Source organism: Gregarina niphandrodes (genome assembly GCF_000223845.1).
Source record: "Gregarina niphandrodes unplaced genomic scaffold scaffold00013, whole genome shotgun sequence".
NCBI lineage: Eukaryota > Apicomplexa > Conoidasida > Eugregarinorida > Gregarinidae > Gregarina > Gregarina niphandrodes.
In genome coordinates this window covers 1-26,260 of record NW_011645783.1, presented here as the reverse complement: position 1 = coordinate 26,260, position 26,260 = coordinate 1, and the positions used below count along the sequence as shown (strand labels likewise).

General features: G+C 57.5%; 8 protein-coding genes across 8 annotated transcripts; 3 read left to right on the top strand and 5 right to left on the bottom strand.

Moving 5' to 3' along the window:
• Window positions 1-186: 186 nt before the first annotated feature.
• Window positions 187-2,010, top strand: GNI_073520 (hypothetical protein; the record flags this gene model as incomplete). The annotated part of the gene is made up of 1 exon (XM_011132111.1): window positions 187-2,010. The coding sequence occupies one exon, from the start codon at window positions 187-189 to the stop codon at window positions 2,008-2,010; it is 1,824 nt and encodes a 607-aa protein (XP_011130413.1).
• A 184-nt stretch (window positions 2,011-2,194) lies between these two features.
• GNI_073510 (putative transmembrane protein) lies at window positions 2,195-3,598 on the bottom strand (the record flags this gene model as incomplete). The annotated part of the gene is made up of 1 exon (XM_011132110.1): window positions 2,195-3,598. The coding sequence occupies one exon, from the start codon at window positions 3,596-3,598 to the stop codon at window positions 2,195-2,197; it is 1,404 nt and encodes a 467-aa protein (XP_011130412.1).
• Window positions 3,599-4,021: 423 nt separating this feature from the next.
• On the bottom strand, window positions 4,022-10,465 carry GNI_073500 (hypothetical protein; the record flags this gene model as incomplete). The annotated part of the gene is made up of 1 exon (XM_011132109.1): window positions 4,022-10,465. The coding sequence occupies one exon, from the start codon at window positions 10,463-10,465 to the stop codon at window positions 4,022-4,024; it is 6,444 nt and encodes a 2,147-aa protein (XP_011130411.1).
• Window positions 10,466-12,322: 1,857 nt separating this feature from the next.
• On the top strand, window positions 12,323-16,319 carry GNI_073490 (ATP-dependent DNA helicase, RecQ family protein; the record flags this gene model as incomplete). The annotated part of the gene is made up of 4 exons (XM_011132108.1): window positions 12,323-12,876; window positions 13,132-14,173; window positions 14,333-14,784; window positions 14,951-16,319. 4 exons carry the CDS (start codon window positions 12,323-12,325, stop codon window positions 16,317-16,319), a joined length of 3,417 nt encoding a protein of 1,138 aa, XP_011130410.1.
• Window positions 16,320-16,427: 108 nt separating this feature from the next.
• Window positions 16,428-16,943, bottom strand: GNI_073480 (hypothetical protein; the record flags this gene model as incomplete). Its single annotated transcript, XM_011132107.1, has 1 exon — window positions 16,428-16,943. The coding sequence occupies one exon, from the start codon at window positions 16,941-16,943 to the stop codon at window positions 16,428-16,430; it is 516 nt and encodes a 171-aa protein (XP_011130409.1).
• Window positions 16,944-17,147: 204 nt separating this feature from the next.
• On the bottom strand, window positions 17,148-18,452 carry GNI_073470 (inner membrane complex protein; the record flags this gene model as incomplete). Its single annotated transcript, XM_011132106.1, has 1 exon — window positions 17,148-18,452. The coding sequence occupies one exon, from the start codon at window positions 18,450-18,452 to the stop codon at window positions 17,148-17,150; it is 1,305 nt and encodes a 434-aa protein (XP_011130408.1).
• Window positions 18,453-18,948: 496 nt separating this feature from the next.
• Window positions 18,949-20,385, bottom strand: GNI_073460 (inner membrane complex protein; the record flags this gene model as incomplete). Its single annotated transcript, XM_011132105.1, has 1 exon — window positions 18,949-20,385. One exon carries the CDS (start codon window positions 20,383-20,385, stop codon window positions 18,949-18,951), a length of 1,437 nt encoding a protein of 478 aa, XP_011130407.1.
• A 329-nt stretch (window positions 20,386-20,714) lies between these two features.
• Window positions 20,715-22,772, top strand: GNI_073450 (hypothetical protein; the record flags this gene model as incomplete). Its single annotated transcript, XM_011132104.1, has 1 exon — window positions 20,715-22,772. One exon carries the CDS (start codon window positions 20,715-20,717, stop codon window positions 22,770-22,772), a length of 2,058 nt encoding a protein of 685 aa, XP_011130406.1.
• Between the last annotated feature and the right edge of the window lie 3,488 nt (window positions 22,773-26,260).

Genomic DNA, 26,260 nt, shown 5'->3' with positions numbered 1-26,260 from the left:
CCGCCTACGGCCAAGGCCCCATTGACTCCCAAGACTCCTCCGACAGCCGAGGCTCCAGCGGCTCCGAAGACTCCTCCTACGGCCCAGGCCCCATTGACTCCCAAGCCTCCGCTGCTGGGTAAGGCGCCATTGACTCCCAAGCCTCCACCGGTGGGCAAGGCTCCATTAGCACCCAAGACTCCGCCTATGGCCGAGGCCCCGTTGACTCCTAAGAGTCCTCCAACGGCCGACGCTCCAGCCACTCCGGAGACCCAGCCTACGGCCAAGGCCCCATTGACTCCCAAGCCTCCGCCGCTTGGTAAGGCTCCATTGACTCCCAAGCCTACACCAATGGGTAAGGCTCCATTAGCCCCGAAGACTCCTCCTACGGCCAAGGTCCCATTGACTCCCAAGAGTCCTCCAACGGCCGGCGCTCCAGCCACTCCGAAGACTCCACCTACGGCCAAGACTCCGTTGACCCCCAAGCTTCCGCCGCTTGGTAAAGCTCCATTGACATCGAAGACTCCTTCTGCGACTGAAACTCTAGCTTCCGCTGAACCCGGATCCCCCAGCCCCGCAGTGAAGCCTGTACCGCCGGCGAAGGCGCTAGCACCTGTGAAGCCAGTGCCGAAGGCCTTGCCCCCACCTAAAGGTTTGCCGTTGAAAACCCCTCAGGCGAATGCAGGGGCGACTGGCGCCGCTGAAGAGCAGACAGCTGAGGCGATGGAGGCACTAGCCCGGGATCACTCGAAGCCGAGTGAACCACATGGAGGCACGTCTCCGGCTAAGACATCTAGCGGGATTTCCGCGGCAGGTAAGCCGGATCAGGCTGAGTCCCAAGAGCCAAATAAATTAGGAGCGGTCGGAGAGAATGAATCGGCTGCCTCTCCATCCCCAGCCAAGGCCTTGCCCCCTACAAAGGCGTTGCCTCCGCCTAAAGCACTTCCGACAAAAGCGCTCCCGCTAAAGACACTCCCGACAAAGGCGCAGCCGCCGGCGAAGGCCTTGCCTCCGGCTAAGACACCTAGCGGGGTTTCGCCGGCAAGTAAACCAGATCAGGCCGAGCCAGACGAATTGGGAGCGGCCGGAGAGAATGAGTTGGCTGGCGCTTCGTCCCCAGCCAAGGCCTTGCCCCCCACAAAGGCGTTGCCTCCGCCAAAGGCGCTTCCGACAAAGGCGCTGCCGCTGAAGACCCTCCCGACAAAGACACTGCCGCCGGCGAAGGGCGTGCCGCCGCTGGCGAAGGAGGGAGCAAAGGAGCCGGAGTCTCCGTTGCCGGTGACGGGCGGCGACATCCAGGCTGTGAAGGTGGATCTGACAAGAGAGAAGCCGATGCCTCCCCGAGCGTTGCCGGAGCTCAGCACAGACGAGATCAACAAGCCCGCTCTGGACGAGCAAGACAAGCGGACGCAGGAAAAGCGGATGGAGGCCGCGAAGGCGGGAACGAACGCGTTGTTGAAGAAGATGGCGGTGGAAGGCTTGGCGGCGGCTGGCTCCAGCGAGAACGTGGTTGCCAAGGTGGCCCCCTCTGCCGCGCCGCCTGCCCCCATGACCAAGGGGATTCCTCCGACGAGACCTCCGCCGATGAAGATGGCTCCGTTAAAGGCGCCACCTGCAAAAGAGCCGAATACGAGCTCTTCCAGTTCCGAAATCACCGCAGCGGAGTTGAGGGCCAGGCTAGGACTAACTCAGACTTCGCCCAAGAGCGTAGCCGCGGAGACAAGCGCAGTCGCGGGCACAAGTGCAGAGCAAACGCGCCGGGAGACTTTGCAGCGGATACTGCGGGACTCTTCAGCAGATGAGGATAGCATGCTGGGCAAGGTGAGAGATCTGGCTTTGGACCCGGCGGTAGGTTCCGACGAGTTCAAGGACCTAATGAGGGAAGTCAATGCCGCCGGCACCATCGGGAAAGACAAAGTATCCGACTTGGTGAAGCAGAGACTTCATCCCGAAACGGAAGGCGCCTCTCCGCCGGCACCCGCGTCCTTAAGCGCGGCCGAACTGCTGGACGCTGCCCGGAAGTGGTTCTAATTCTTTTGCTGGCGGGTATCTGGCGGAATGTGTGTGTTCGATCGGCAGCACACACGTGTGCTCAGGTTGCCGCGCCTTGTTCAGCGCCCGAAAGGCTGCGCAATTTCTCCTTAGCCGGTTGGATACGTTCTTTATGTGGGGGGTGCGCCGCTAGGATAGTGAGGATACTCGTCTTGGGAAGGGGTTACTCCGCTAGGGTGATTTTGCCTCTGACTTTGCTGATTAGGTGTAAATATTCTTTTATGTTAGGAATTAGGGCTATGACTTGGGCGTGAACCTCTTGGTCCGCGCTGAGTTCGATGCGCATGCGGGCGCCGCCGGTGAAGGAAGTTGCGTGCCGTTGTAGACACTGTTTCATGACGGAGAGCAGAGTGGCGCCGCTGGTGAACTGACGGTGCGAGGCTAGCCGGCAATGGCGTTTGGGCGTGACCAGTTTCGAACCCATGCGCAGCTCCTCTTCGTTTTCGTTCGGGGGCGCTGCAGTGGTGGTGGTGGACCCGTTGCTGGCGAGGATGCTCACCCGCTTTTGCTCGTACCGGCCATCTTGACGTCGGACACCCGTTGGTCCTGCACTGCCCTCGCTGCTGCAAGTTTGGACGTAGTCTGCGTGTTCCGGGGTCCTGCCCCGCACTGCAGCTTTCCCGAGGGCCGCCGCTCTGCCAAACACCGAAGCTTTGCCCATACAGCTTGTTTGTAAGCTGACTTGTCCTGGCCGATGATGTTCCCGATGACTTGTCCCTTCTTCCCTAATTCCGTAGCCATCGCGGTTGTTTCCGTCGCGATACCCACTACGGTAGTCTCCACTACGGTAGTCTCCACTACGGTGGTCCTCGTTGCGGTGGTCCTCGTTGCGGTGGTCCCCGCGGTCGTGGTGCCAGCGAAGTCGGGTCCATTTGTGTGCGTCTTTGTTAATGATGGTGGTGAGCAGGCGAAAGGGTGTTCGTTTCCTCCGGGTGCTTTGGGGATGTCCAAGGTCTTCTGGATCTGTTTGCATTTGGGTCATGGCGACGATGTCGAGTTGTAGGCAGTGTGCGCGGTGTTTGAGAAGGAGGAACTCGGAGTTGACGTAGTGCAGCAGTCGCGGGGAGCATTGCGAGATGGCCCAGATGCAGTCGATGGAGACGCAGGCGCATCGGTCGGGTCGAACGCCCGAGCGACTGACGGGGTCGGAGTGGAGCCAGCGGGAGGTGAGAAAGGTGCGGATTGCGCGATAGGCCGCCGTGCAGGTCAGCCCAATCCCGATCGCCTTGCTCAACCCTGGTCCTGACCAAGTTGGGTGGCAACTGTAATGCACGCATACCATCGAGATGGAAATCTCACCCAATCGGCCCGCCAAACTACTATCGCTCGACGAAGACGAATAGTTCAACAATAAACAAGCACAAGCACACAATAACACTAGCCCGTCCGCAACCGTCCACACAAAGCTCCGTCGCACTCCCCCCTCCCCCCAGCGACCTAGCTCACCGATTATCGCCACCACATTCATCATCAACAGCGCGGCTGTCAACCACGACCCCGCCGCGTTCAGGTGTAACACCATCGTAATCGGAGTCATCACCGTCAACACCAAATTCATGTGCGTCATAGCCGCCCTACAACCCGAAATGTGTCCTCGATCAGACCAATGCCGGATGCGACACATAGACGCGGCCGAGACGTGCTTCAGACGGGAATGAGACTTGGTGGATGCTCGACCAGCGGAGAGCGCTCCACGAGCGGGTGAGTTCGAGCGGGGAGGGGGTGTCCTTTTTTACCTGTACATTGTGCTGTACAACGAGTCAGCAGTGTGAACCGTCTGTTGCAGAAGGCTACCAAAGTTCCTCATGCTGAAGCACCGGGGTGAGACCAGGGAGGGAGTGAGATGAGGGAGTGAGATGAGGGGACCGGCGGGAATGGACCGGCGGGAATGGACCGGCGGGAATGGACCGGCGGGAATGGACCGGCGGGAATGGACCGGCGGGAAGGGACCGGCGGGAATGGACCGGCGGGAATGGACCGGCGGTGCATGTTACTGGTCCGAGGTGAGAGTGTTGCGAATGAGTATATTTTTGATGTTAGGGTTATGAGGTGGTATGAGTCCGTAGGTATCCCAGAAGCCGACAATTTCCTGCATTCGGTAAAGTGCTCGTAGGATGCCGAGACCGCTGCAGACGATCATGAGGTGTTTGGATCCGTCATCTACCCGGTTTTTGCAGAAGACGGGTAAGCTGCACTCTATGCGTTGGTCCCACTTGCGGATGCGGTCAATGACAGCGTCATCTAAGTAGTATAAATCGCGCGGACTCATTAATTCGTACGGACTGACCGGCGATTTGACCTGTATACCTCCCCCAATTGAGTAGGTCGGTCGCGACCGTAACACGTCCAACGGTGACTGCCGTCCCGGTGATGACTGCCGACCCGGTGATGACTGCCGACCCGGTGATGACTGCCGACCCGGTGGCGAATGCGGATTAGCGCGGCAACGCAGCCCACCGAAACTGTAAGCCCCCTCCGCGTGCACATTCCGAGCAGACGCCGTAAGCGCAGCCGCGACAGAAGCAAACGCTGCCATGGTCGCCGACGAAGACGTAGACGAACCAGTTACGGCTTCGGACTCACTGCTCGGTAAGGCAGACCCAGTCAAAGCAGAATCAGTCGACACCGAACCAGTCATGGCAGAACCAGTCGGCCCCGACCTGGGACTGATTTCTTTCTCGGCAATGCAAATCTTGACGTCACCTCCCGACCGGCTGGACAACGCACTTGGTTGGTCGCCAGCGCGTGCCGCACTGCTGTGACCTACGCTGTGACCTACGCTGCGGCCTACGCTGTGATCTGCATGCCTGCGACCCGTGTTCTGGCAAAGGCCCCGACTATGACTGTGTTGTGGGCCGAGTCGCAGGTTGACCAAGTCGTCGGCTGCCGGGTAGGCGCTCTGTCGCCTCCTGAGTGGTCGCTGATGGCCGTGGTGGGTGGGGGGTTTGTCGCGAGTGTGGGCAGGAGTGAGAGTGTTTTCGGGGAGGATGCTGATCAGTTCACTGTCGACGCTGTTCCAGATGGTGAGGTAGTTGCGTGGCTGGGTCCACTCGAGGAAGCCGTTGGCGATGTCTTGGCGGTTGATGAGTTTGGCAACGAGGTATAGTCCCCCGCCGGGTACGCAGCTGCCGTCGGGTACGCAGCTACCATTGGGACAATGTCTATGAAGCCTGCTGCGAACGTGTGTTAGACAGCTGTCCATGGAACCGAGCGGCATGCCTGCCAGTGGCATGGCGCCCAGTGGCATGGCGCTCAGAGGCACCGGCTTGGGCAAGAAACCGGCGGCGTCTTCGTAACTGGAGGCCGGGAAGCTAGTGGATGGCACTGGGGCCTCACCCAGTTCAGCCGGATGCTTGCGTGAAGGACGCGCCGGCTGTCCCGCTGGATGATTGTGTAGTCCTATCCCGTGCGAACTGTGTGACGAACTGCGCGACTTACTTTCTCCACCACGCGGCCGCAGTCTCCCCAGTGCTCCCAACACGACGTCGTCATCTGCCGAACTCGGCGGCACCAGCGAACTCTCCGCCGTCAGACCCCGGTCGGGGACAGAACTTGCCGAACTACTCTCCTGAATCAGGTATCCATCCGCCGACAGACTCGACGTCTGCTCCGTCTGGAATAGCACACACTTCCCGCGCCGTCCTGACGACTTCCCGCGACCCGGCATCGTTTGCAACGAACCCAACAGAGGACCTGTGGGCAGGGCGGCTGCAGCCAAGGCGGCCAAGGCGGCTGCAGGCAGGGGACCGGTGGGGACCGACCCGGTGGGCGGAGTCCCCGTTGGGATAGTCCCCGTTGGGATAGTCCCCGTTGGGAGAGTCCCCATTGGGAGAGTCCCCGCTGGGAGAGTCCCCGCTGCGAGGGAGAGGGACCCTGCAGGCAGAGAACCTGCAGGCAACGACCCCGTCGGGAGCAGCCTCGAGTCCGGAGGCAGTTTCCGGGCAGGCAACGAACTCGTCAGGCCAGCGAGGAAGCTGTGACGGTTCAGTAGTCCGCCAGAGTTCAGGAGTCCGCCCGAGCCGAAGGCCTTGCTGAGTGAAAGACTGGGCCGCATCCCCGGCGGGATGCCCAGGGGGGTGGCCAGGGAGGTGGTGGGGGTGGCTGGCCCGAGGGGCATGCCCAGAGAGACGGAACCCAGAGGGGCCGAGCTCATGGGGGATCCTGCGTTGAGGGGGGGGAGGCCACCAGGGGTCCAGCGAATGAGTGGGTCGACAGAGTCGAGCCCGAGACCGAGCAGCAGCGACTGGCTCCGCCGTGGGCGCGTGTGTCCTCCAGCGCCCATCGGAACGACCACGCGGTCATCTTCGGCCCCGAGGACCGTCGCGCGTCGAAGGCCCTGCCCCAGGTCTGGACCCAACGGGAAGGATTCTCGACCTGAGGGGAAGGCGTCCGGACGGTCCGGGCGGCCGAAGGGGTAGACATGCATCTCATGCGAGTCAACGGCACGGGGACCAATTGGCAGCTGCAGATACACGGTTTGTGAAGGGGCTGGCGGCGGCAGGAGCAGGCTCCCCGCCGGGCCGCCTGTGACGTCGGGACCGTCTGCGACGTCGGCTCCAGGACGAAGCAAAGGTCTCTCGACGATGGCGCCCATGTGTCGCGTGTTTGACCCCGCCTGTTGGAAGAAGTGTGCAGGCCGCACGCTCTCTGTCCGCACGCTCTCTGTCCGCATGCTCTCCGGAATCGGCGCGAGCTCAGCCCGTAGTCCCGCCTGCTCGAAGTGGTGCAGCCGCCCCTCGGTCTGCAGGCTGCCCGGGCTGAGACCTTCTGGACCGGCCAGATGGTCCCGGCCTGGGTGGTCCCGACTTAGATGGTCACCACCCCCAGTTAAGCCTAGGTCCAGGTGGTCGTGACCGTCTAGGTCTAGGTGGTCGTGACCGTCTAGGTCTAGGTGGTCGTGACCGTCTAGGTCCAGGCGGCCAGCACCGTCTGGGTCGCTGGCGGGACCCAGGCCGAGGGCAGTGGCTAGTTCGAGGTCCAGGTCGTCGCCGTCCAAACTGCCGGAGGCAAGGCCGTCTCGGAGTGGGCGTCCCCGCGGGTCGCTCTCGCTGCGGACCACAATGCGCGGGGATGAGCCTCGGGCCGTAGTCATTTGCTTCACGGCCGAGAAGCGCACTTCCTTCAGATGCGAGCAACTCGTATGATTAGACGCGTCGCCCAGTGCCGACTGGTCCGTCTCTACCACTGGAATCGATTCGAAGGGGCCACGGCCGCTGCGGTAGCGCGGACAACCCTCCACGTACGTTGCCGACAAGTGTGGTTTTTGCGGCAACAGCTGCAGGCTCCCCGCCGACCGCCGGTCACGCGAAGACCGACGGTCAGAAGAGTGGAGGTCAGAAGACCGACGGTCAGAGGAGTGGAGGTCCTCGGGGTCCACCCGCGAAATCCTCCTCAAAATATCTCCGGGCAACTCCAAAGAGGCACAGCCGTGGCCGCCGGCGTTCTCGTCGCTGGCGGTGAAGTCCCCGCTGGAGGAGGTCTCCGAATCGGCCAGCATGCTCCTACAAGAATAGTCACTACGGGAGTGCACGCTGGAACGGTTATGAGACCGTCGCTTCGGAACTTTTGGTCCGCACTCCGAGCCCAGCTCGGTCGTGCCTCGCAGCGTGTTTTGGAAGAACTCCGTGTCCGCTGCGGCCTGCTGGAAGGGTTTTAGATGTGCGCCCGAGTGGTGGGTTGAATAGCGGCGATTATAGTCCGTACGGCTTCTTCCCCTGCGCTCTGGAGCGTCCAGGCTTGGAACTTTCTCCGAACGACTTCCGCCGGCGGAACGGCTGCCCGCCGCCGAACGGTTTCGAACCGCCGACCAGTCGGACACCCGACGGCCGGCCGGCACCCCACCCATAATGGGACCAGAGTCCATGTGGCCCACTTGGTACAACGGTTCCGCGAACAGTGGGTCGACAACTCGTGCACAGGGCACTCGTCCCCTGCTCGACGAGCCGCCTCCTGCGCTATTCCTCTCCTGATGTGGGTCCTTGTGAGCCCCTTCCTCTTCCTTTCGACTCCCCTCGGCATTTCGACTCCCCTCCGCGTCTGTGTGCGACTCCAGGTCCTTGCCGAACCTGAGCTGCCAGGAAAACGGGCTGCCATGAACGCCGGTAGTGGAGAACTCGAGGCTGCTCGCGCTGGCCACTGCCTGGTACGGGGCGAACAACTTGTCACCTAACAATTTGTCGCCGCCAGTCCGGACACCCACGGCTGACTTTTGGGCGGTTGATCGGGTGTGCGAACTAGACGCCAACGGAGCTAGCAGCGTTCGTTCTCGTCGGTCGCGATGGTAGGATCGTGGGGGTGCCTCATCCATGCTCTCTTCTTCATCGCCGGTTTCATCGGAGAGGTATGCCGTCCTTTTGCGCCCGTTGTATAACAGACGACCGGCAGCCAGTCGCTGGGTACCGCCAGACCGCCCCCGACTAAGATAGCCTCTTGGTACGCCGGCACTATGGCGACCGGTGGATCCACACGTGTTTGCACCAGCACTCGGAGGACCCACGTTCGCACACACGTTCGCACACACGTTCGCGCACACGTTCGCGCACACGTTCGTCGTGCCGGAGTTCATTGCACCGGCACCGGAGTTGGTCGCACCGGAGTTGGTCGCAGCTGCGTTTGGACCAACACAGACGTTCGGCGAGTATGCGCGCGGTGCGCGTGCGTGCTGAGCGCGCACTTGGCGGTGGTAGTTGCCGGGGGTCGCTCGGACGTCGGCTGAGGAGCCGGAGAGGAGCGGGTGGGAAGACGCGTGAGATGCACGCGAGAGAGGGGCGCCGGGTGCCAAGGCGAGGCCTATAGGGACTCCGGGGTCGGCAGGCAAACGTCTACCAGACGGGTTGAGAGCGGAGTTCCGGTCTAAACTGAGGTCGGAGAAGTCTGAGAAGTCGGGATCGCTGGAGACGGTGCTGGACTCCACGGAGTCGGAGAGCGAGTCAGAGTCCGAACTAAAACCGTCTTCAGAATGCATCGACGAGGAATGCTCCGACCAGCCGTCACCGTGCGAATCGAAGGGGGCCCATGCTAGCATGGACTGGCGTCGGCGTGTGTTGCGGAAGCCCTTGGGTGAGGTGGTGTTTTTGGGGGAGACGATCCTGCGCCAACGTGCGGAGATCGCGGCCGTGATCGAGGACCGTCGACTCCGGCTAGAGTCCGGCCGTTGCTGACTCGAACCAGCCGCAGGTCGTTGGTTCGAGTTTAGTCGCTGCCGGAAACTCGCGCCAAGCCGTAGACTCGTGCGCTGCCGGAAACTCCCGCGTGGCCGCAGACTCGGCCGCCGGCGGAAACTCGACCCTTGACTGAACGCTGGTAATCGACTTGATTCGGCCACCAACCGCCGGTCGGATCCTAGACCAGGAGACTGGTTAGGGGTTAGTCGCCGGTTCGAAGCCGTTCTCTGGCTAGAATTTAGTCGCCGATTCGAATTCAAGCGCTGGCAGGACGACCTCTGGTGGTAACGGTAAAAGTCAGGCGCCAACAGCAGGTTACCCGGTGACTCATCGCGCACCACCGGCGAAGGCGTGGCCGATGCCAGCTCCAACTGAGCCGGGGTCATGATGCAACAACGACCTTGACGATCGCACACAAGTGCCGGCGGCGGGGGCTGCGTTCTCATGGCACCCGCCAGCTTTGACAACCGCGACCCGAAAAACAGCTTCTTACTCGGCGCCGCTACCGGCGGCGATGGTCGACGAACACACTCCTCCAGCTCCGGACGCACTCCCGGCGGCCAGGCACTGGCAAGGGGCCAGTTTTCTACTGGCCAGTTGTCTGCCAACCGTTCCCCCGCAGGCCAGGCTTCCCCGTGGTCCCCGGGTACTCCGTAGTCTCCAGGTACTCCGTAGTCTCCAGGTGCTCCGTAGTCTCCAGGTACTCCGTAGCCCCCGGGTGCCGAGTCGCGACGAGTAGATGCCCGGGCTGAGAGCCTGTGGACGGAGTCACGCCGTCCGCAGTCTCTGGGAATCGAGTCTCCCCGGGACTTGCTGAGCTTTTGGACGGCGGTTTGGGTGGCCGTGCGCTGGGGGGCAGGGTTGACGAGGGCCGCCTTGAGGAAGCTGCGGCGAGAGTGCGCGGGTCCCTGCTGGAGCTGGGCGACCGAGACGGAGACTGAGCGCGGCGGGACTTGCGCCCCCGCCTGACGGCTTCCAAGTGCGCCGGCACCGCGGGGCAAGGTCCAGCTAACACCCTCTGCACCGGGTGGGGTTTGGGCTACCCTGCCTCGCGCGGACCAGGAGCGTACGGGACGCCCATCAATAAAGCGTTTGAACACTTTCACGTAACCTACCTGCGCGGTCACCGTGCTCAACAGATGCCATAGATCATAGCTCCAACTGTCCTCGACCACGCCGATCCGATAGTACAAGTGCGTCGCGTCCTGTCCTCGCAACAGCATTGGACGCCGCTTCAACAACGAAATACATGGCACGCGGAACTGAGTCATAAACGACTCGTGGAATCTCCAAAACTCATACCAAAAATGCCCACCGGCGGCGAGACCCTCCACAGCCGGGAGGGCCGACTTGGTCGGGGGAGACTTAGTCGAGAAGGACCCCGATGCAATCTCGCCACCTGTCTTTATCGACGAGCGTGCTCTCGAGCCCGACCTACCGCTCCTCTCCGACCTACCGCTCCTCTCCGACCTACCGCTCCTCTCCGACCTTGCGCTCCTCTCCGACCTTGCGCTCCTCTCCGACCTTGCGCTCCTCTCCGACCTTGCGCTCCTCTCCGACCTTGCGCCCCTCTCCGACCTGGTTCTCGCAGATCTTGGATTCATCGACTGGGGTTCAGACCCCAGGTAGCCAGAGCTCTGATAGCCAGACCGCAGCCGCTCAGACCGTGGGTGGTCAGACCGCCGGTGTTCAGATCGCTGGTGTTCAGACGGCAGGTGTTCAGACTCGTGGATGGGGATTACGGCGTCGCCTGGCCGGACGCTCCAGTAGGCAGCCGATTGGTTTGTGTCCGGTTCAGCCACGGTACCTGTTCCAGCATTGGGCGGCACATTTGCTGTCCCGGAGGCGCCTCCCGAGGGTCTGTGGGTAGCAGGCGATTTAGTGGGCAGTCCAGGTTTGAGAAGTTTGAGATGGATCGACTTATCGTTGTCGGTCAGAATGGCGACGTCGATATGCAGTTTGTGTTTGACGACACTGCGGACACACCAGTCGATACAGAAGAGTATGGATGGAGGGCCAAGGACGGGGAAGTTCTGCCTTCGAGAGAGAGCATGCAGACGGTGTTTCCAGTCGTATGTGCGGAGACACAGAAGAATGACAATACACACATTTAATACCTGCGTCCAACGTCGCCAACTGTGGTAACTAAACTTTAGACGATGTTTCTTCTGCTCTGTTGCCTGTCGCGGCTGTCTCCGTTTCGTCGACCCCTCCAGCCTTTGTTTAGTTTCCGAGTGGCTCCTGTCTCGGGACCCTTCCCGAGTCGGTTGTCTCCCCGTGTTGCTGCCGAATAGCCTCCTGCCAGATACCTGTCTAGAATTCTGTCTTGCTGATAGTTGTCTTGCTGATAGTTGTCTTGCTGATAGTTGTCTTGGTGATAGTTGTCTTGGTTTAATGTGTAGGGGTGATAACCGTGTGCCCGGATGATCCATTGACAGTGGTGCCAGCTTGCCACGACGCTCGTTGCTGCTCTCCCCACCCTCCTCACCGGTCACCAGAACGCTTTGCTTTGTAAGACATACGATCAGCATGTACCAGATCGCCAACGCATCAGCGATAGAATATTCGTCAATTAGATCTTCACAATACTCTGAAGCTTCCAAGTTACAAAGCCGAGTGTTGTATGCCACCAGGAGCACGGCTTCCAAAATTCTGGTGGCTAAGGATAACTTGAGAATCTGAAGGACAATCCATTCCAAGTACTCAAATGGGAATAGGTCGCAAATTGAATTCCATAGTATTGTCATCAGCAAATCACAATCACCTATTATCACTAGGGCGTAATAAACCACGCTCAGCAAATCTAAAGACTACCATAAAGATTTGTACCCGGTGGTATTTCCACGTGAAGGGTTGTGGGTGTCGGCGAAGGTACAGATGCGGCAACCACCAGAATTCTCGAAGCTTGGTCCTGGTCAGGATGTAATTGCAGCTCTACTGACCAATAAACAGATGCGGCGGCCAAGCAGAAAGCTATAGTCAGCAATCCAAATATCATAAGCCAAGCCCCGTATGAACCACTCTGCAGCACGTATGCCGCTAGCCTGTAAGAACTCACTACCGAGACAATTGTCAGTGCTCATCTCCGCGAATTACTTATACCATTATTAACGCCCCTGGCTGGAAAAATGTCTCCTGGCGAACGCGGCAAAACCGGTGCCAGAAACAGGGGCGGGAACTGTGCTGGCGGTAGCCCTAGTCAAGCCAGCCGGAAAACGATCAAGTCAGGTCCTAAACAGGTGTCACGAACTACCGCAGCCCGACCAGCAACAGGCTCACGGTCTGCAGTCTCGAGGTCTACCGCTGGCTCCAGGACTGCCACCGCTGGCTCCAGGACTGCCACCGCTGGCTCCAGGACTGCCACCGCTGGCTCCAGGACTGCCGCCTCTAGATCTACGGGGTCTAGGTCTACAGGCGCCTCAAGGCCTACAGCCGCCACGAGGGGAGCAACATCCCCGCGTAAAACCAAGGCTGCCCCAAAGCGTTCGCCATCGAAGAAGAAAGCTTCGAGACCCAAGGCCAAAACCAAGACAGGGAATACGGCGGTCGATCAGCAAATTGCACTGCCATCAAGGCTAGGGATTGTAGGCAGTAACTTGGCCACCAAACGCAAGGTTCCCACTTGCGCACATTATGGCACACATATCATTCAAAACAACTTCTTCGGCTGGGTCGACCAAACGTTTGGCACTCGCACTCCCTCTATTAGCGACGTACTTAAAAACAGCTGCCTAGCCGCAATGGTTACGAGTTTGGAGTTGCCCAACGCTCAGTTTGCCGATTTTGGAGAAGTGCCAACAACTGAGGTCAGAACGTAAAACTGTGCGAACTGTGTCATCACCGTGCGTCACCACCGTGCGTCACCACCGTGCGTCACCACCGTGCACCAACTTCGTCCCGGCCCACAATTGCCACCACGCACCGCTTCTTCCTTCAGACAGACTTCATTACGACCGGAGCCTGACCTGTGTAACAACAGAGCGTCACTGCAGATCATGACCTTGGACGACCTGGACGAACTGGAGAACGGCCTGCACGAACTAGATGAGCCGCTGGAACAAGCATTGGATCAAACGTTGAGTACAATACCCGGTCAGTGTCTAGGTTTGCACTCCGGCTTAGATTCCGGTCTGGACTCAGGTGTAGATTCAAGTGCACATTCAGCTGTAGACTCAGATGTAAATTCCGGAGTAGGCGACACAGATTCGGACCCACGTTCAGGACCGAACTCCAGCTTAGGTTCTGGTTCTCAGTTAGGTTCGGATCCTGTGTTAAGATCGGACTCCCAGTTAAGTTCACACGATGTGTCTGGTCAAGTACAGAAAGTGGACTTCGCTCAATGTCTCAACAGAGATCTGATACCACTCAGAAACTCAGGTGAGATCGAACTGAACAGGTCTACACGTGCTGTCTCGCCAGTTAGCACGGCGGTTAACTCGGCGGTTAACTCAGTTAATGAGTTAACGGCCGAGTCAATCGCTGGACACAAACTAAACGCTGAAACCTACCTAGGTGCTGGAGCTGACTTTAAGTTAGACATGTTTGGGCCCAGCAGCTTGGACAAGATGTTACTCAACTGGAAGTTCATCGCTAGCAGAAGTGAAAGCACATTACCAGACGAGATTTCACTGCCAGGTGAGAGTGCGTTAGCAGGCGGCGCGGGGGGTGATGATATAGGCACAGTGGATGACGCGGATTTTTTGACCAGAAAGACTATCCAAACAGCTCGTGCAGGAGGTGCGTGGCAGACTAAGAGATCAAACGGTGACCCAGCTGGGGCGCACGCCAAAAAGGTTCGTGAAACGGTTGGAGACGCTGACCGGCGTAAGACCTTTCCATGCTTCAACCAAGCGGCGACTTTGAGACGCCTGCAGAACCCGCTGCACCGACTGGAGAAGAAACCCAATGGTCTCCAACCGGTCGGGCTCGAAGCGATTAAACATGCGGACAGCTACAAGCCCGGAAAGAACTCCCAACCCGTGAGGAGTTCCCAACCAGTGAGGAGTTCCCAACCCGTAGGGGGTTTGCAGCCGACCAAGAAGACCGGGGGGGCGTGTCTTGCGGCCCCACCGCAGTGGATCGATTCTCGGGCTGGTTTGGACGAGCGGCGGCCGGTCCCAGCAAAAGTTGAGGTTCAGTCGCAACTTAGGATTCAATCGCAACTTGGGGCACAATCACAAGCTGGAATCCAGTCGCAAGGAGCGGCTCACAATAAGGCGGTGCCGAGGAAGTATACCTTGTGTACCGCGGAGAATTCGCCATGGTTCCGAAATGATTTTTCGTGGAGTGAGCGCCTTGGTGAATTGAACCGGGGAGTCTTTGGTCACCAGTCGTTCAGGCCCTTGCAAGAGGAAGCCTTAAACAGCCTCCTGAGCCGCAAGGACACGTTTGTGCTGCTGCCCACCGGTGGAGGCAAGTCCATAATTTACCAGCTCGGCGCTGTGGCCACATCCGGCGTTTCCATCGTCGTCATGCCGCTCATATCTTTGATGCAAGACCAACAACAGTTCTTGGACGACAGTGGAATCGGCTGCCGTGTTCTTCAGGGGACCCAAGGATGGGAAGAGGTATCTTCAATTTACGACGAATGGTAAGCTAGGGGTTACGCACGGCCTGGGTGGTTACGCATAACTCTGGGCATAACTGGTCCGGCCCGAGCCTCGACCGGGGGGGGGGGGCACTGTGTCGGGGGCTGACCTAATGGTTAAACTACGGTGGGCTAATGGTTATATTGGGCTATGGTGGGTTACTTTCAGTTTGTCCGATGACGCATTGAAGGTCCTCTTCATTACTCCTGAGAAGATTAGCGCGTCCTCGTCGTTGGTGTCGTTGGTGCAGAAGATGTACGAAGCAAACAGGCTTGGTCTCATAGCGATTGACGAAGCACATTGTGTATCCCAGTGGGGAAATGACTTTCGTCCGGACTACCGGAAGATTAAAAGGCTCCGAGAAATTTGTCCTTCTGTACCTTTCCTGTGCTTGACTGCTTCGGCGACGCCTGAGGTCATTAACGACGTCTGCTGCCAGCTGGCCCTGCGCGACCCGCAAGTATTTCTAACGTCGTTCAACCGGCCAAACCTTCGATATATTGTTCACGAGCGTCAGGGGACTGGCGTTGTGGAAATCATCAGGTTGATCCGAGGCAAGTTCTTAAAGAGCAATGGCGCAGCATGCCCTGGAATTATCTACTGTCTGTCACGGAAAAATTGTGATGAGGTTGCTGTCGAACTTAATCGCGCCGGTATCCGGTGTAAAGCGTATCACAGCTCAGTAAATAACAGGGAGACGATACAGAAGCAGTGGATGAATGATGAATTCTCAGTCATGGTCGCCACGATTGCATTCGGAATGGGCATCAACAAGAAGGACGTTCGTTTTGTTATACATCTTGCTATGCCCAATTGTATAGAAAACTATTACCAAGAATCCGGACGGGCCGGTAGGGACGGAGAAGTGGGTGAATGTCATCTATTTTATAGTCCGAAAGACAAATCGCGACATCAAATGCTACAGGACGCCAACTCCAACTTAGCGCACAAGAAAACCTCGTTGAATGGAATACTTGAATACTGTACCGATGTTAAGACATGTAGGCGCGTACTGTTAATGGCCCATTTTGGGCAGCACTTTGACAAATCGAACTGTCTGTTGAAATGTGATAATTGCGCGACCACAAAATCGGTTAGCACACGTGTGTGCGGGGCGCAGGTCAATCGCATAATCGACATTATTGCTGCGCTGAACGTCAAGAACACAAGATCGTGGTCTCCGGACTTGACATTGATCGATCTCCGAAACATCTTATTGGGACACAAGATAAAAAAGCTTCAGTTTTTCGAAGCCCAACTGAAGGAATGCCAAGGATTCGGCTACATGAAACAACAGGGTTGGAATGAGAGTGACACCCAATCCTTGCTACAGAAGATGATTTCGTGTAAAGTTCTTGGCGAGAAGGTGAAGAAGCTGCCCAACAAAGGAGTGGCCACCTATATATATCCTGGTCCGCAGGCCTTCAATGGAGCACGACTGTTAAACACTATTGAGTTACTGGGGAAGGGTGAGTCAGATGGTGCGAACGCGCCACTCGGCACAGCGCTCCATAATGAGCCCGACTATTTTAGTTAGTTAGTGTCCTCAGCTAGTGTCATTGGCTAGTGTGATTGGCTAGCGTGCTTAGATAGTGTGTTTAGGAAGGCGAATTTCTTGACCCGCACCCGGCAACGTGCGCGGGCATTAGTGCAGACCGTTGATTCTGGTCTCATGGGCCCTCACTTGGTCGCATGCCCACTGTATGAGTCTGGATTCGTCGAAGCTGGCGAGGCGTAGTCTATCCTTTGCTTCTTGCACTCTCGACTCCAGGAGCTCGGTCTTGAGTTGGAGATCGTCGAGGTACTCCAAGTGCTCGACCTGCGTGCTCACGAGCATTCCATTATCGAGCCTGTCAAAGTCGTTTTGAAGGCAGTCCACAATCCTCTGGAGGCGCACCAAGCTGCTGTCTATAATTTCCATCGTGTCTTCCGGTCCTCGCGTCACTCTTCGAACATGCTGAGAGTCTGCGGCCTTGAGGTCTAGTTGCCCGCGAGAGCCCGCGTTGAGCGAGGTCACTTCCTGGTACAGTTCCTTGACCTTGTTGAGCTTTTGCGCTTCCGCGGCGAAGCGGCGGTCGACGTCCTTCACCAGATTCTCCAGGTCCGGGTGCAGCTTGCAAATGTCCTCCACGGTCGGTCTGTAGCCCAAGTTGATTGACATTCGTGCTGCAATTAGTTCTTTAAATTTCGTGGCTATAAAAAAAGACTGAATGCTCCCGAGTTCGCTTAGGACGCCCAGCCAAGGTAGCCCGCTAGGTACGCTTAGGTCGAACTACGCTTAGAGGTGGAACTACACTTGGAGCTCGGTTGGACCTGCTGCGTAGGACCCACAGCCGATTGATGGTCATGGCAGCTAGCGCTGGAATTAGAGATAGTTGGTAGTCATGGCGGTGGTAGTCGTGCTGATAGGGCCCTGTTGGTAGACAGTGGGTCCCTGTGTCCGGGTGACGGATGAAGTCATGTTACCGGAACGGTACACGCCCGCGCCGACCATGCCTGCTCCGACGGCGCCGCCCGCCAGCGTGCCCGTGCCGTAGGAGGTTGTCCGGGCCATGCCCCCTTCAGGCAGGTAGCTGGTTGAGGTGGCGCCGTACGCTGCACCGCCAGTGCTGTAACCGCCGAGTTGCTGAGGCGAGCTGGTATACATGCCAGAAGTCATGCCAGTAGTGGTCATACTAGTAGTCGCGCCAGCGTTGATGCCAGCGAGCATGGCGGAAGTGACGCCTGGATAGCGGGAGGGGTCGACGGGGAGCGTCTTGCGGGAGGCGTGGTCGACGTGCGTGTTTAGCATGTTCGCCATGTCCAGGCCCTGGATTTGAGCACCGGGCTGCGGGTCTGCGTAGACGACCCGTTCGCTGAGGTAGTTCACACGGCCCGAGCCGTCGTTGAGGAAGGGCAGTTTGCTGGTCTCGGTTTGAACGAGATGTGTGTTGAGTTGCCTGAGGATAGTGTTATACTGCGCTGCAGGCACGGAGACGACACGGTGGTTGGTTTCAACGACGCCGCCGGCCTGGACCTGGGCCTGGACGCCCTTTACAACCTGGACGTCCACGGGAATGACCTCAGGTTCGTACTCGTAGACGTCGACCTCGGTCACGCCAGCGCCCTCAACGATGACGGGCTTTACGGACTGTGCAACGACGACGGGTTTCTTGGTGTCGCGGTAGCGAGTGAACTCGACCTTCTGTTCGACGGTGTAGTGCCTGGGGACCTCAATGGTTTCACCAGGCACTTCAACAACCTTGTCGACGTAGTTGATACGCGGGATCTTGACTTCCTTGATCACTTCGCGCGGCACGTCTACCACTTGAGGCACCTTCCGCTCCACAATAACCTCGTGGTACTGAGGCACTTCTACGACCTTGTCGACATACTCTATGCGGGGCACCTCCACGATCTTGTCTACGTACTCATATTCATACTTGGGCACTCGCTTCTCAGTCTCAATCACTTCCTTGCGCGGCACGTGCGTAACTACCTCTTGCACGGGGCCGGGCACCTCGATCTCCCGCACTGGATAGTCCTGGGGAGGCGGCCCCATCATCTGCTCGTTAATTATCGTAGAGGAGACCTTGCGAGTACTCTGCACACGCTCCGGCCCAGCCGGTGTACCGCGTACACTGCTGCTCAGGTTAGCGCTCATCACGTTCGCGGAACTCACTCCCATCATGTTCGCACTCGCCAGGCCAGTCATACCCCCACCCACGAGACTGCTGCCAGCCATCATGGCGCCACCACCCACCACGCCGCTGCTGTAGTAAGGGGTTGCAGACGAGATCGTGCTGCCACCCACCCGCTGCTGGTTCATAGAAGACATGAAAGGAGTACTGGCTTGCATCTTCTTCAAAAAATATCGTCGAACAAAAACGTCAAATAATCACCGATCACGCACACAAGATCCACCAAGTGGTCAGTGGTGGTGGTGACGGTCAGTGGTGGTGGAGCGGTGGTGGTGACGATCAGTGGTGGTGGAGTGGTGGTGGTGACGGTCAGTGGTGGTGGAGCGGTGGTGGTGACGATCAGCGGTGGTGGAGCGGTGGTGGTGACGGTCAGCGGCGTGGGACACGGAGACCCGGTCGGTTCTGGGTGACTGCACACGGCAATGGTCTAGCTTCACCAAGGGTTTAAATATGGTGTTCATTTTCGTCGCAAAAAATTAATTGTTCTTAGGCGTAGTTGGTGATGGGCTGTTGGGCGTAGGTCACCGGCTGCTGTTGGTAGCTAGTGCTGGTGTACGTCTGCGGTTGCGAGTAGGTAGTGGTAGAGTGCTGCGTGAACTGCTGGCTGGCGTAGTTCGGGCTAGATGAGTACTGCTGCGCGGTCCTGTAGCCGGAGGAGCCTAGCGCGCTGGAGGTGACGGCGGGCCTGGAGGCGCCTACGGCAGGGTAACTGCCGGCAGTGTAGCTGGCACCGCCGGTGGTATAGTTGCCGGCATTGTAGCCACCAGTGTAGCCAGCAGCGCCGGCAGCGGCGCCTGTGCCGGCAACCGGAGGCGGGGGGACAGGGTGGACCTTCCTACTGGCTTGGTCGACATACGTGTTTGTCAGGTTGGACATGTCAAAGCCTTGAATCACTACACCTGGTGCGGGCTCAGTGTAGTGGATCCGTTCACCAAGGAAGGTGACCTGTCCTCGTTCCTGGAGGTATGGCAGCTTCTGAACTTCCGTTTGGTTAAGATGGGTGTTAAGTTGCTGCAGGATGGTGTTATATTGCGCCGAAGGGATGGTAACAACACGGTGGGTGGTTTCCACGACTCCGCCGGCCTGGACCTGGGCCTGAACGCCTTTGACAACGTGCACATCGACTGGTACGCATTCAGGCTCGTACTCGTAGACGTCGACTTCCGTGAAGCCGGCTCCCTCGACAATGAGGGGCTTTACCGCCTGGGCAACCACCACAGGTTTCTTGCGATCGTTGTATCGCGTAAATTCTACTTTCTGCTCGACAGTGAAGTGCTTGGGCACCTCAATGACTTCGCCCGGTACTTCGACCTGCTTCTCCACATAGTTAATGCGCGGGATCTTGACTTCCTTGATCACTTCGCGCGGCACGTCTACCACTTGAGGCACCTTACGCTCCACAATAACCTCGTGGTACTGAGGCACTTCCACGACCTTGTCGACATACTCTATGCGGGGTACCTCCACGATCTTGTCTACGTACTCATACTCGTACTTCGGCACCCGCCGCTCAGTCTCAATCACTTCCTTCCGCGGCACGTGGGTCACCACCTCCTGCACCGGGCCAGGCACCTCAATCTCGCGCACCGGAAGATCTTGGGGGGGCGGGCCCATCATCTGCTCGTTCACAATCGTAGACGACACCTTACGCGTACTCTGCACACGCTCTTGGCCAGTTATCGTTCGGCTAGTAGAGTTTCCCCCCTGCTGGTAAGCAGCACTCGACCCCTGCTGGTAAGCAGCACTCGACCCCTGCTGGTAAGCAGCACTCGACCCCTGCTGGTAAACGCTGCTCGAGCCTTGCTGGTAAGCAACGCTCGAACCCTGGTAGACAGCGCCGTTGTTCTGCTGCTGATACGAAGTAGAAGATACAGCGGGGGTAGCTGTCAACATGGAAGATTGCTGGAAATTAGAAGACTGCATCCTCGTTGTGTTACTTGAAACTTTTGATCACTAAAAATATACCCCGCGCACACACGTGTGCGACAACCGGATTCAGTCCCGATGCGCTGTCAAGCCTCGGGTGCGCCCCTGACCCCTTGGCGCGACCAGTGCCTGACACTGCGCCTGGTCCCGTCCCACCTTCCTGTTTTCTGATGTCGTGATCCCGTCCGCGCTTGTGATCTCGGACAGTCGCGTACGCCTGCCGATGCCAAAGCGATCAACAACATTTTGCGGTGCCTCACCGTTGTGTGCGCATGTCTCCGGTACAATATGATCTGAATAAATTTATAAAGCACCCCATTTTTAGTATGCAGCAGCAGCAGCAGAGAGAGTCCGCATCTGTCCAGATGACCGAAGTCAACAGAGAAGAGGTGGTCAGACAGGTGGTTGGGGAAATACCCGAGGGAGTTTCCATGATTTCTACTTCTGCGATGATTCCTACCTCGGCCACCGTTCACGTGGAAATGGTGCCGACGACAGATATGACGCAGGCCTACCAAACTACTTCGGGCCTGACTGGTGGTTTCCAGCCTAGTTCTGTTGGCAGCCAGCAAATTAGTCAACACGTTACGGGCCAGCAACTTGGCAGCCAACACGTTACGAGCCAGCACTTGGGCAGCCAGCAGCTGGGCAGCCAGCACATGACTACGAGCCAGCTCATGCCTACGGGCCAGCAGCTGGGCAGCCAGCACATGTCTACGGGTATGAGTACTCAGCCGCAAACTACTTCCTACTCGGCGAGGCAGTATCCCGGTCAGCAGCAGCAGCAGCAGCAGCGGTCGGCTGCTGCATACGAGGAGGGGAAGACGGAGAGTACTCGGAAGGTGTCTTCGGTGATTGTGGAGTCCGTGGTGTTGGAGGAGGCGCCGAAGGACACTGAGCGGATTGTGGAGGTGCCTACGTACGAGGAGCAGGTGACGTACGTGACGAAGAAGGAGACTCGCGAAGTGGAGCGGATTGTTAATGTGCCGGTGGTGGAGGTAGTGGAGCGTGTGCGTGAAGTGCCGATGGCGCCTGTTATACAGCGTGTTGAAGTGCCTGAGTATTACGACGTGCCGTTTGAAGTGAAGGTGCCGGTTGTGCAGGATCGGATGGTGGATAATGTTATTCAGAAGAAGGTGCAAAAAACGCGGCCAATTTATCAGGAGGTCGAGGTGGTCGAGCATGTCACGAGAGAAGTGCCCGTTATTGTAGAGAGGAAGGTTGAGGTGCCTGTGTACCAAGACGAAGAAGTGCCCGTCATTATTAACCAGACGGTACGACCCATCATCACAGAGTCCAACAAGCAACTCGATGTAGCTGTTGTCGACTACGAACCTGAGGTCATCCCCGTCGATGTCCATGTGGCGAAACCCGTCGCATCAACACTTGAAGCATCCGGCATGGTCTCCAGCCGTCACAAACTGGTTAACATCACTACGGCTCAGTACAACACCGTACTCCGCTCTCTTAACAAGCATCTCGACGACCAGACCCGCTCTAACCTGCCGTTCGTGGCCGAAAACAACAAAGTCAACTTCATGCCCGAGCACGAGTCCCAGTACATACTTGCGCCCCAGGATGTTACCATCGAAGGCTACCGCACATCCACAATCAACAACCAGCCGGGTACCACTTCTCAGAACTACCAGACCACTTCTCAGAACTACCAGACCACTTCTCAGAACTACCAGACCACTTCTCAGAACTACCAGACCACTTCTCAGAACTACCAGACCACTTCTCAGAATTATCAACCCACTGCTTCTCAGAATTATCAACCCACTGCTTCTCAGAACTATCAACCCGCTGCTTCTCAGAACTATCAACCCGCTGCTTCTCAGCAGAACTATCAACCCGCTTCTCAGAACTACAAGTCCTCTTCCCAGAAGTACCAACCTACTTCTCAGACCTACCAGACCACTTCTCAGAACTATCAGAGCACTGCCTACCAGTCCCCATCAAACGTTGTTTCCGGAAGCAGACCTCATACCATCAGCGGCGCCCAGTCCCAGACAGCGGGGCTGAACTCTCAGAACTACTTCGTGACTAACACGCGCGAAGTGACGCCCACTAACGACGCCGCAAAGAGGAACATGGTCTGTTGCAATAAGAGGCCGTCGGTGACCTCGCAGGGGGTGTCCCTCAACCGCGGAGCCGCAGAGAGCTACTCCTCCCACCAGGCGATGGCCGTCAACGGCAACTACTCCGGCGCATATGTTGTTGGTGAATCTCACCAACAAATGCAGTCACACCACTCTCACCACCAATCCCACCACCAATCCCACAAGCCGAGAAGCTCTACTAGTTCTGCCACGTCTCACAGAATTGGAACGGTTAACTCGTACAAGTCGGACGGCAAAACCAGATCTAGAGTTTGCTGCTAATTTTTTTATACGACGAATAATTTCAACTAAAGTTTGATCGGCCTAGCTTAAAGCGATCAGCCTAGCTTAAAGCGATCAGCCTAGCTTAAAGCGATCATCCAATCTTGAACGATATGCGGGGGTAGATCGGGCCCAACTTCGGTCTCATCAACATGAATTTCATCTCACCTTTGCCGGAACTGTGGCTGCACCACAGTTCTAATGGAAAAACAGTTTTGAAACGGAAAGAGTAGTCCAACTACGCCATCTCAACGATAACGTCCCCGCAGGAAGTCTAAGATCCGCAAGAAGTCCTCAATAATGTCAACAACTTCCCTGCACAAGGCCGGCCCTCGTTGCCAGTGCCACCGGCTCCTCTAATGGCTGGCCCTCGTTGGCAAAATCGTTGGTGTCGCGTCTGTGTCGATCCGAACGAAATGATTCAGGTTTATAAGACCGTTTTACCACCTCAGCCGTCGGGCAGTCAAATCCTTCAGAAGCTTCCTCGTATCGGCCACAAAAGAAGTCGGGCTGCAACCTCGCAATTTTCTGAAGGATCCAAATGAGCAGCCGGCAAAAAGGCCTGTACACGTAGCAGAGGTGTTTAGTTACTGCTAGAGACGTTGGTACAGGTACTTTGGCGCACCGCTTGCTGCGCTAGTAGATGGAGGGACCGAGTTCAAAGGAGAGTACTTTGACCTTGTGTGTTGAAAATGCCGGCCCCGTATCGGAACAGCATGCCGCATCCTTCTACTGGGTTGGCACCGGTAGGGGCGTTGGTAGAGACAGATGCTACGTATTCAAATGAGTTGCCGTTGGAACGTCCCGAAGCAGTGCGAGTCGATGGGTATGGAGGGGTTGAGCGACCGGAATAATGGACACGGTATTGTTGTCGATGGGTATGATTAGCGAGGAGTTGAGTGGCGGGAAAAATCGGCGCGGTATTGTTGTCGGAGATGTGGTGGTTTATAAGCTGTACGAGCGCTTGCCAGAAACGCATCGGGGGTCGCAATCGGCGTTAATGAAGTCATAGAAGTCGTCCGTGTTCTTGCCAGGTGGTAGGTAAGCAGGACAACTCATTGTATGTGCAACCGGTCGGTTTCGAGAACGGTATTGGCGGGGCCAGGGTGAGTTCAACTGCAGCCCAGTCGGAGGCGCCCTTGTTATGTTTGCGGTCGACCAGGACTTCTTTTGGGAAAATACAGAGCGACTCGAAGGGGGATCCGTTCTGTCTTGGTTCCTGAGTTGGATTCGGGTCTGCGGGCTGAATGGGCTACGAGTTCGTAAAAAGTCCCTCAACCCATAAAAAGCTAACGGCAGGGCCGGTCGGACCCCAATTCCATCTCAGTTCCAAAGCCAAGTTTTTTTACAGAGCATGGTCAACTGTTCTCGATGAATCTATTTCTACAGTCAGTTCCCACGCATTGGATATTAACCACGTAGCTCTTGTTAAAATTTGGGTGGACCATACCGTCTGGGTGGATGATTCTGCCCAAGCTTTGTTGAACTGGGTTCTATCGAATTCTACTCACAGCTGCCAAGCCGTTCCACGGGGCCATCCACCCCTGGCATGCAACCCTGCACCGATCACCCGCCATGGGGACACTGTTCTCTTCACCGCACACCGGTCACTTGCTATTCCGACGCACCTGTGACAACTGAGGACCTCCAGACTGCCGTCTCTGAGTGGTCATCTCGAACTCATCATAACCGTGGGCCAGTCACATGCCCCCTGCTAGTGCAGCTGCCAGCCATGGGCCATTGAGACGCCGTCCGCGCGTACTCTCGCTCACCGTGGACCGCAGGTACAGCCGCCGTCCACTCTAGTGTCATCAACGCGTGCTTACAACAACCCAGATAAAGTCTCCTGCTACCGCTCCTGTACGCGCGCTCTCACCAACCGTGGACCACTTGTGTGCCGCCGTACGTCTATAAGCGACATCGGCAACCTCGTGTAGCTCCCGACTTTGACGCCTGAAACAGTTCTGCTTCACCCCGCGTCCTACATGCTGGCCAGTGGGTATCTATTGACATACGTCACCCCACACTTCTAACAACCTCATACGAACTCCTGGTACTTCAACCAACCGTAGATCAACTCGTGACTGACCCGCGGTTATGATGAGTCATGTCCCCTCTTAGTCCGACTGCTAACTGTGGCCAACTGGGGGGCCGTCCACGCGTAGCCACTCACATGCCATCAACACGTACCGTTCTCGCAAGTGCTAACCAGCTTTCTATTGTTTCCCGCTTGTTTTCTTGTCCAATGCAACTGTCGGGAGTTGTCCCTGACATCCGCCCCATCCCGTTTTTGTTGTACTGGTGGACCCCTTTCCCACGCCATCCAGCACGCATGCTCACAACGCTTATCGCTGGATACGATATCACAAAATTGTATTCAATAGTACGCGACAAGAAGGTTGTGGGCAGCTGCCGGCAGTATTTTGTCCCACAAAGGTATTTGTTTGGATTGTGGTTACAAGTGAAGTCGTCTGCAGTCACCGAGCCGAATAGTGCAAGGAAAAAATAACTCCCTCGTCGAGGTGTTCAAAGATAATCTAAGGTGAAAAATTGCCGATACATCTTCTACGCGAACATGCCAACGTCCACAGTCTGGAGCTGTTCTCGGTTTTCTTCCACCATCGCTCCTTCGGCTTCGCCTCCACCAACAAACTCTCCACCTCCGAGCGCACTGGAGAACACACCAGACTGAACTCCAGCATACGCCGCAGCACCAAGCACCGCCACGCTCCCTCCCGCGGCGGCCAAACCAATGACGGTAGTATTCTGATCGCTGGGAGGCTCCACGGGAGCTGTGGTGTGAGGCACAGTTGGTTGGATAGAAATTGTGCGGGTGGATGTCGAAGGTGTGGTAGTCAGCTCTTCCGCAGCTGTGCTTGTCGTCCGTTCTACCGCGGTCGCGGTGGTCACGGCGTCACTAGCGGGGGTGCTTGTCTGTTCAGCAGTGGGAATCGTCGGAGTGCTGGCTTCCGATGTTCCAGCGGTAGTGACAGTTTCAGGAGTTTCAGCCGGAGCGGTAGTCTGCTCACCTGTGGTAGTCTCCTCACGAGCGTGAGTGGTAGTCTGTGTGGGTTGTGTCTGCGGCCGGGTTCTACGGGTGGTGGTAGTCTGCTCACCAGCGGGCGTGGTAGTCTCAGGAGTTCCAGCAGTTGTTACAGCCGTCGTGCTGGTCTGTTCTCCAGGGGGAGTGGTAGTCTCAAAAGTTCCAGCAGACGTTACAGCAGGCGTGGTAGTTTGCCCACTGGTAGTGGTAGTCTGTGTGGGTTGTGTCTGCGGCCGGGTTCTACGAGTAGTGGTAGTGGTAGTCTGCTCAGGAGCGGGCGGCGTAGTAGTGGTCTGTTCAGGAGCGGGCGGCGTGGTAGTGGTCTGCTCAGGCGCGGGCGGCACGGTAGTGGTCTGCTCAGGGGCGGAGGTGGTCGTTTCAGGAGTTCCGGCGGTTGTAGCAGCGGGCGTGGTAGTTTGCACTCGAGTAGTGGTGCTCTGTGTGG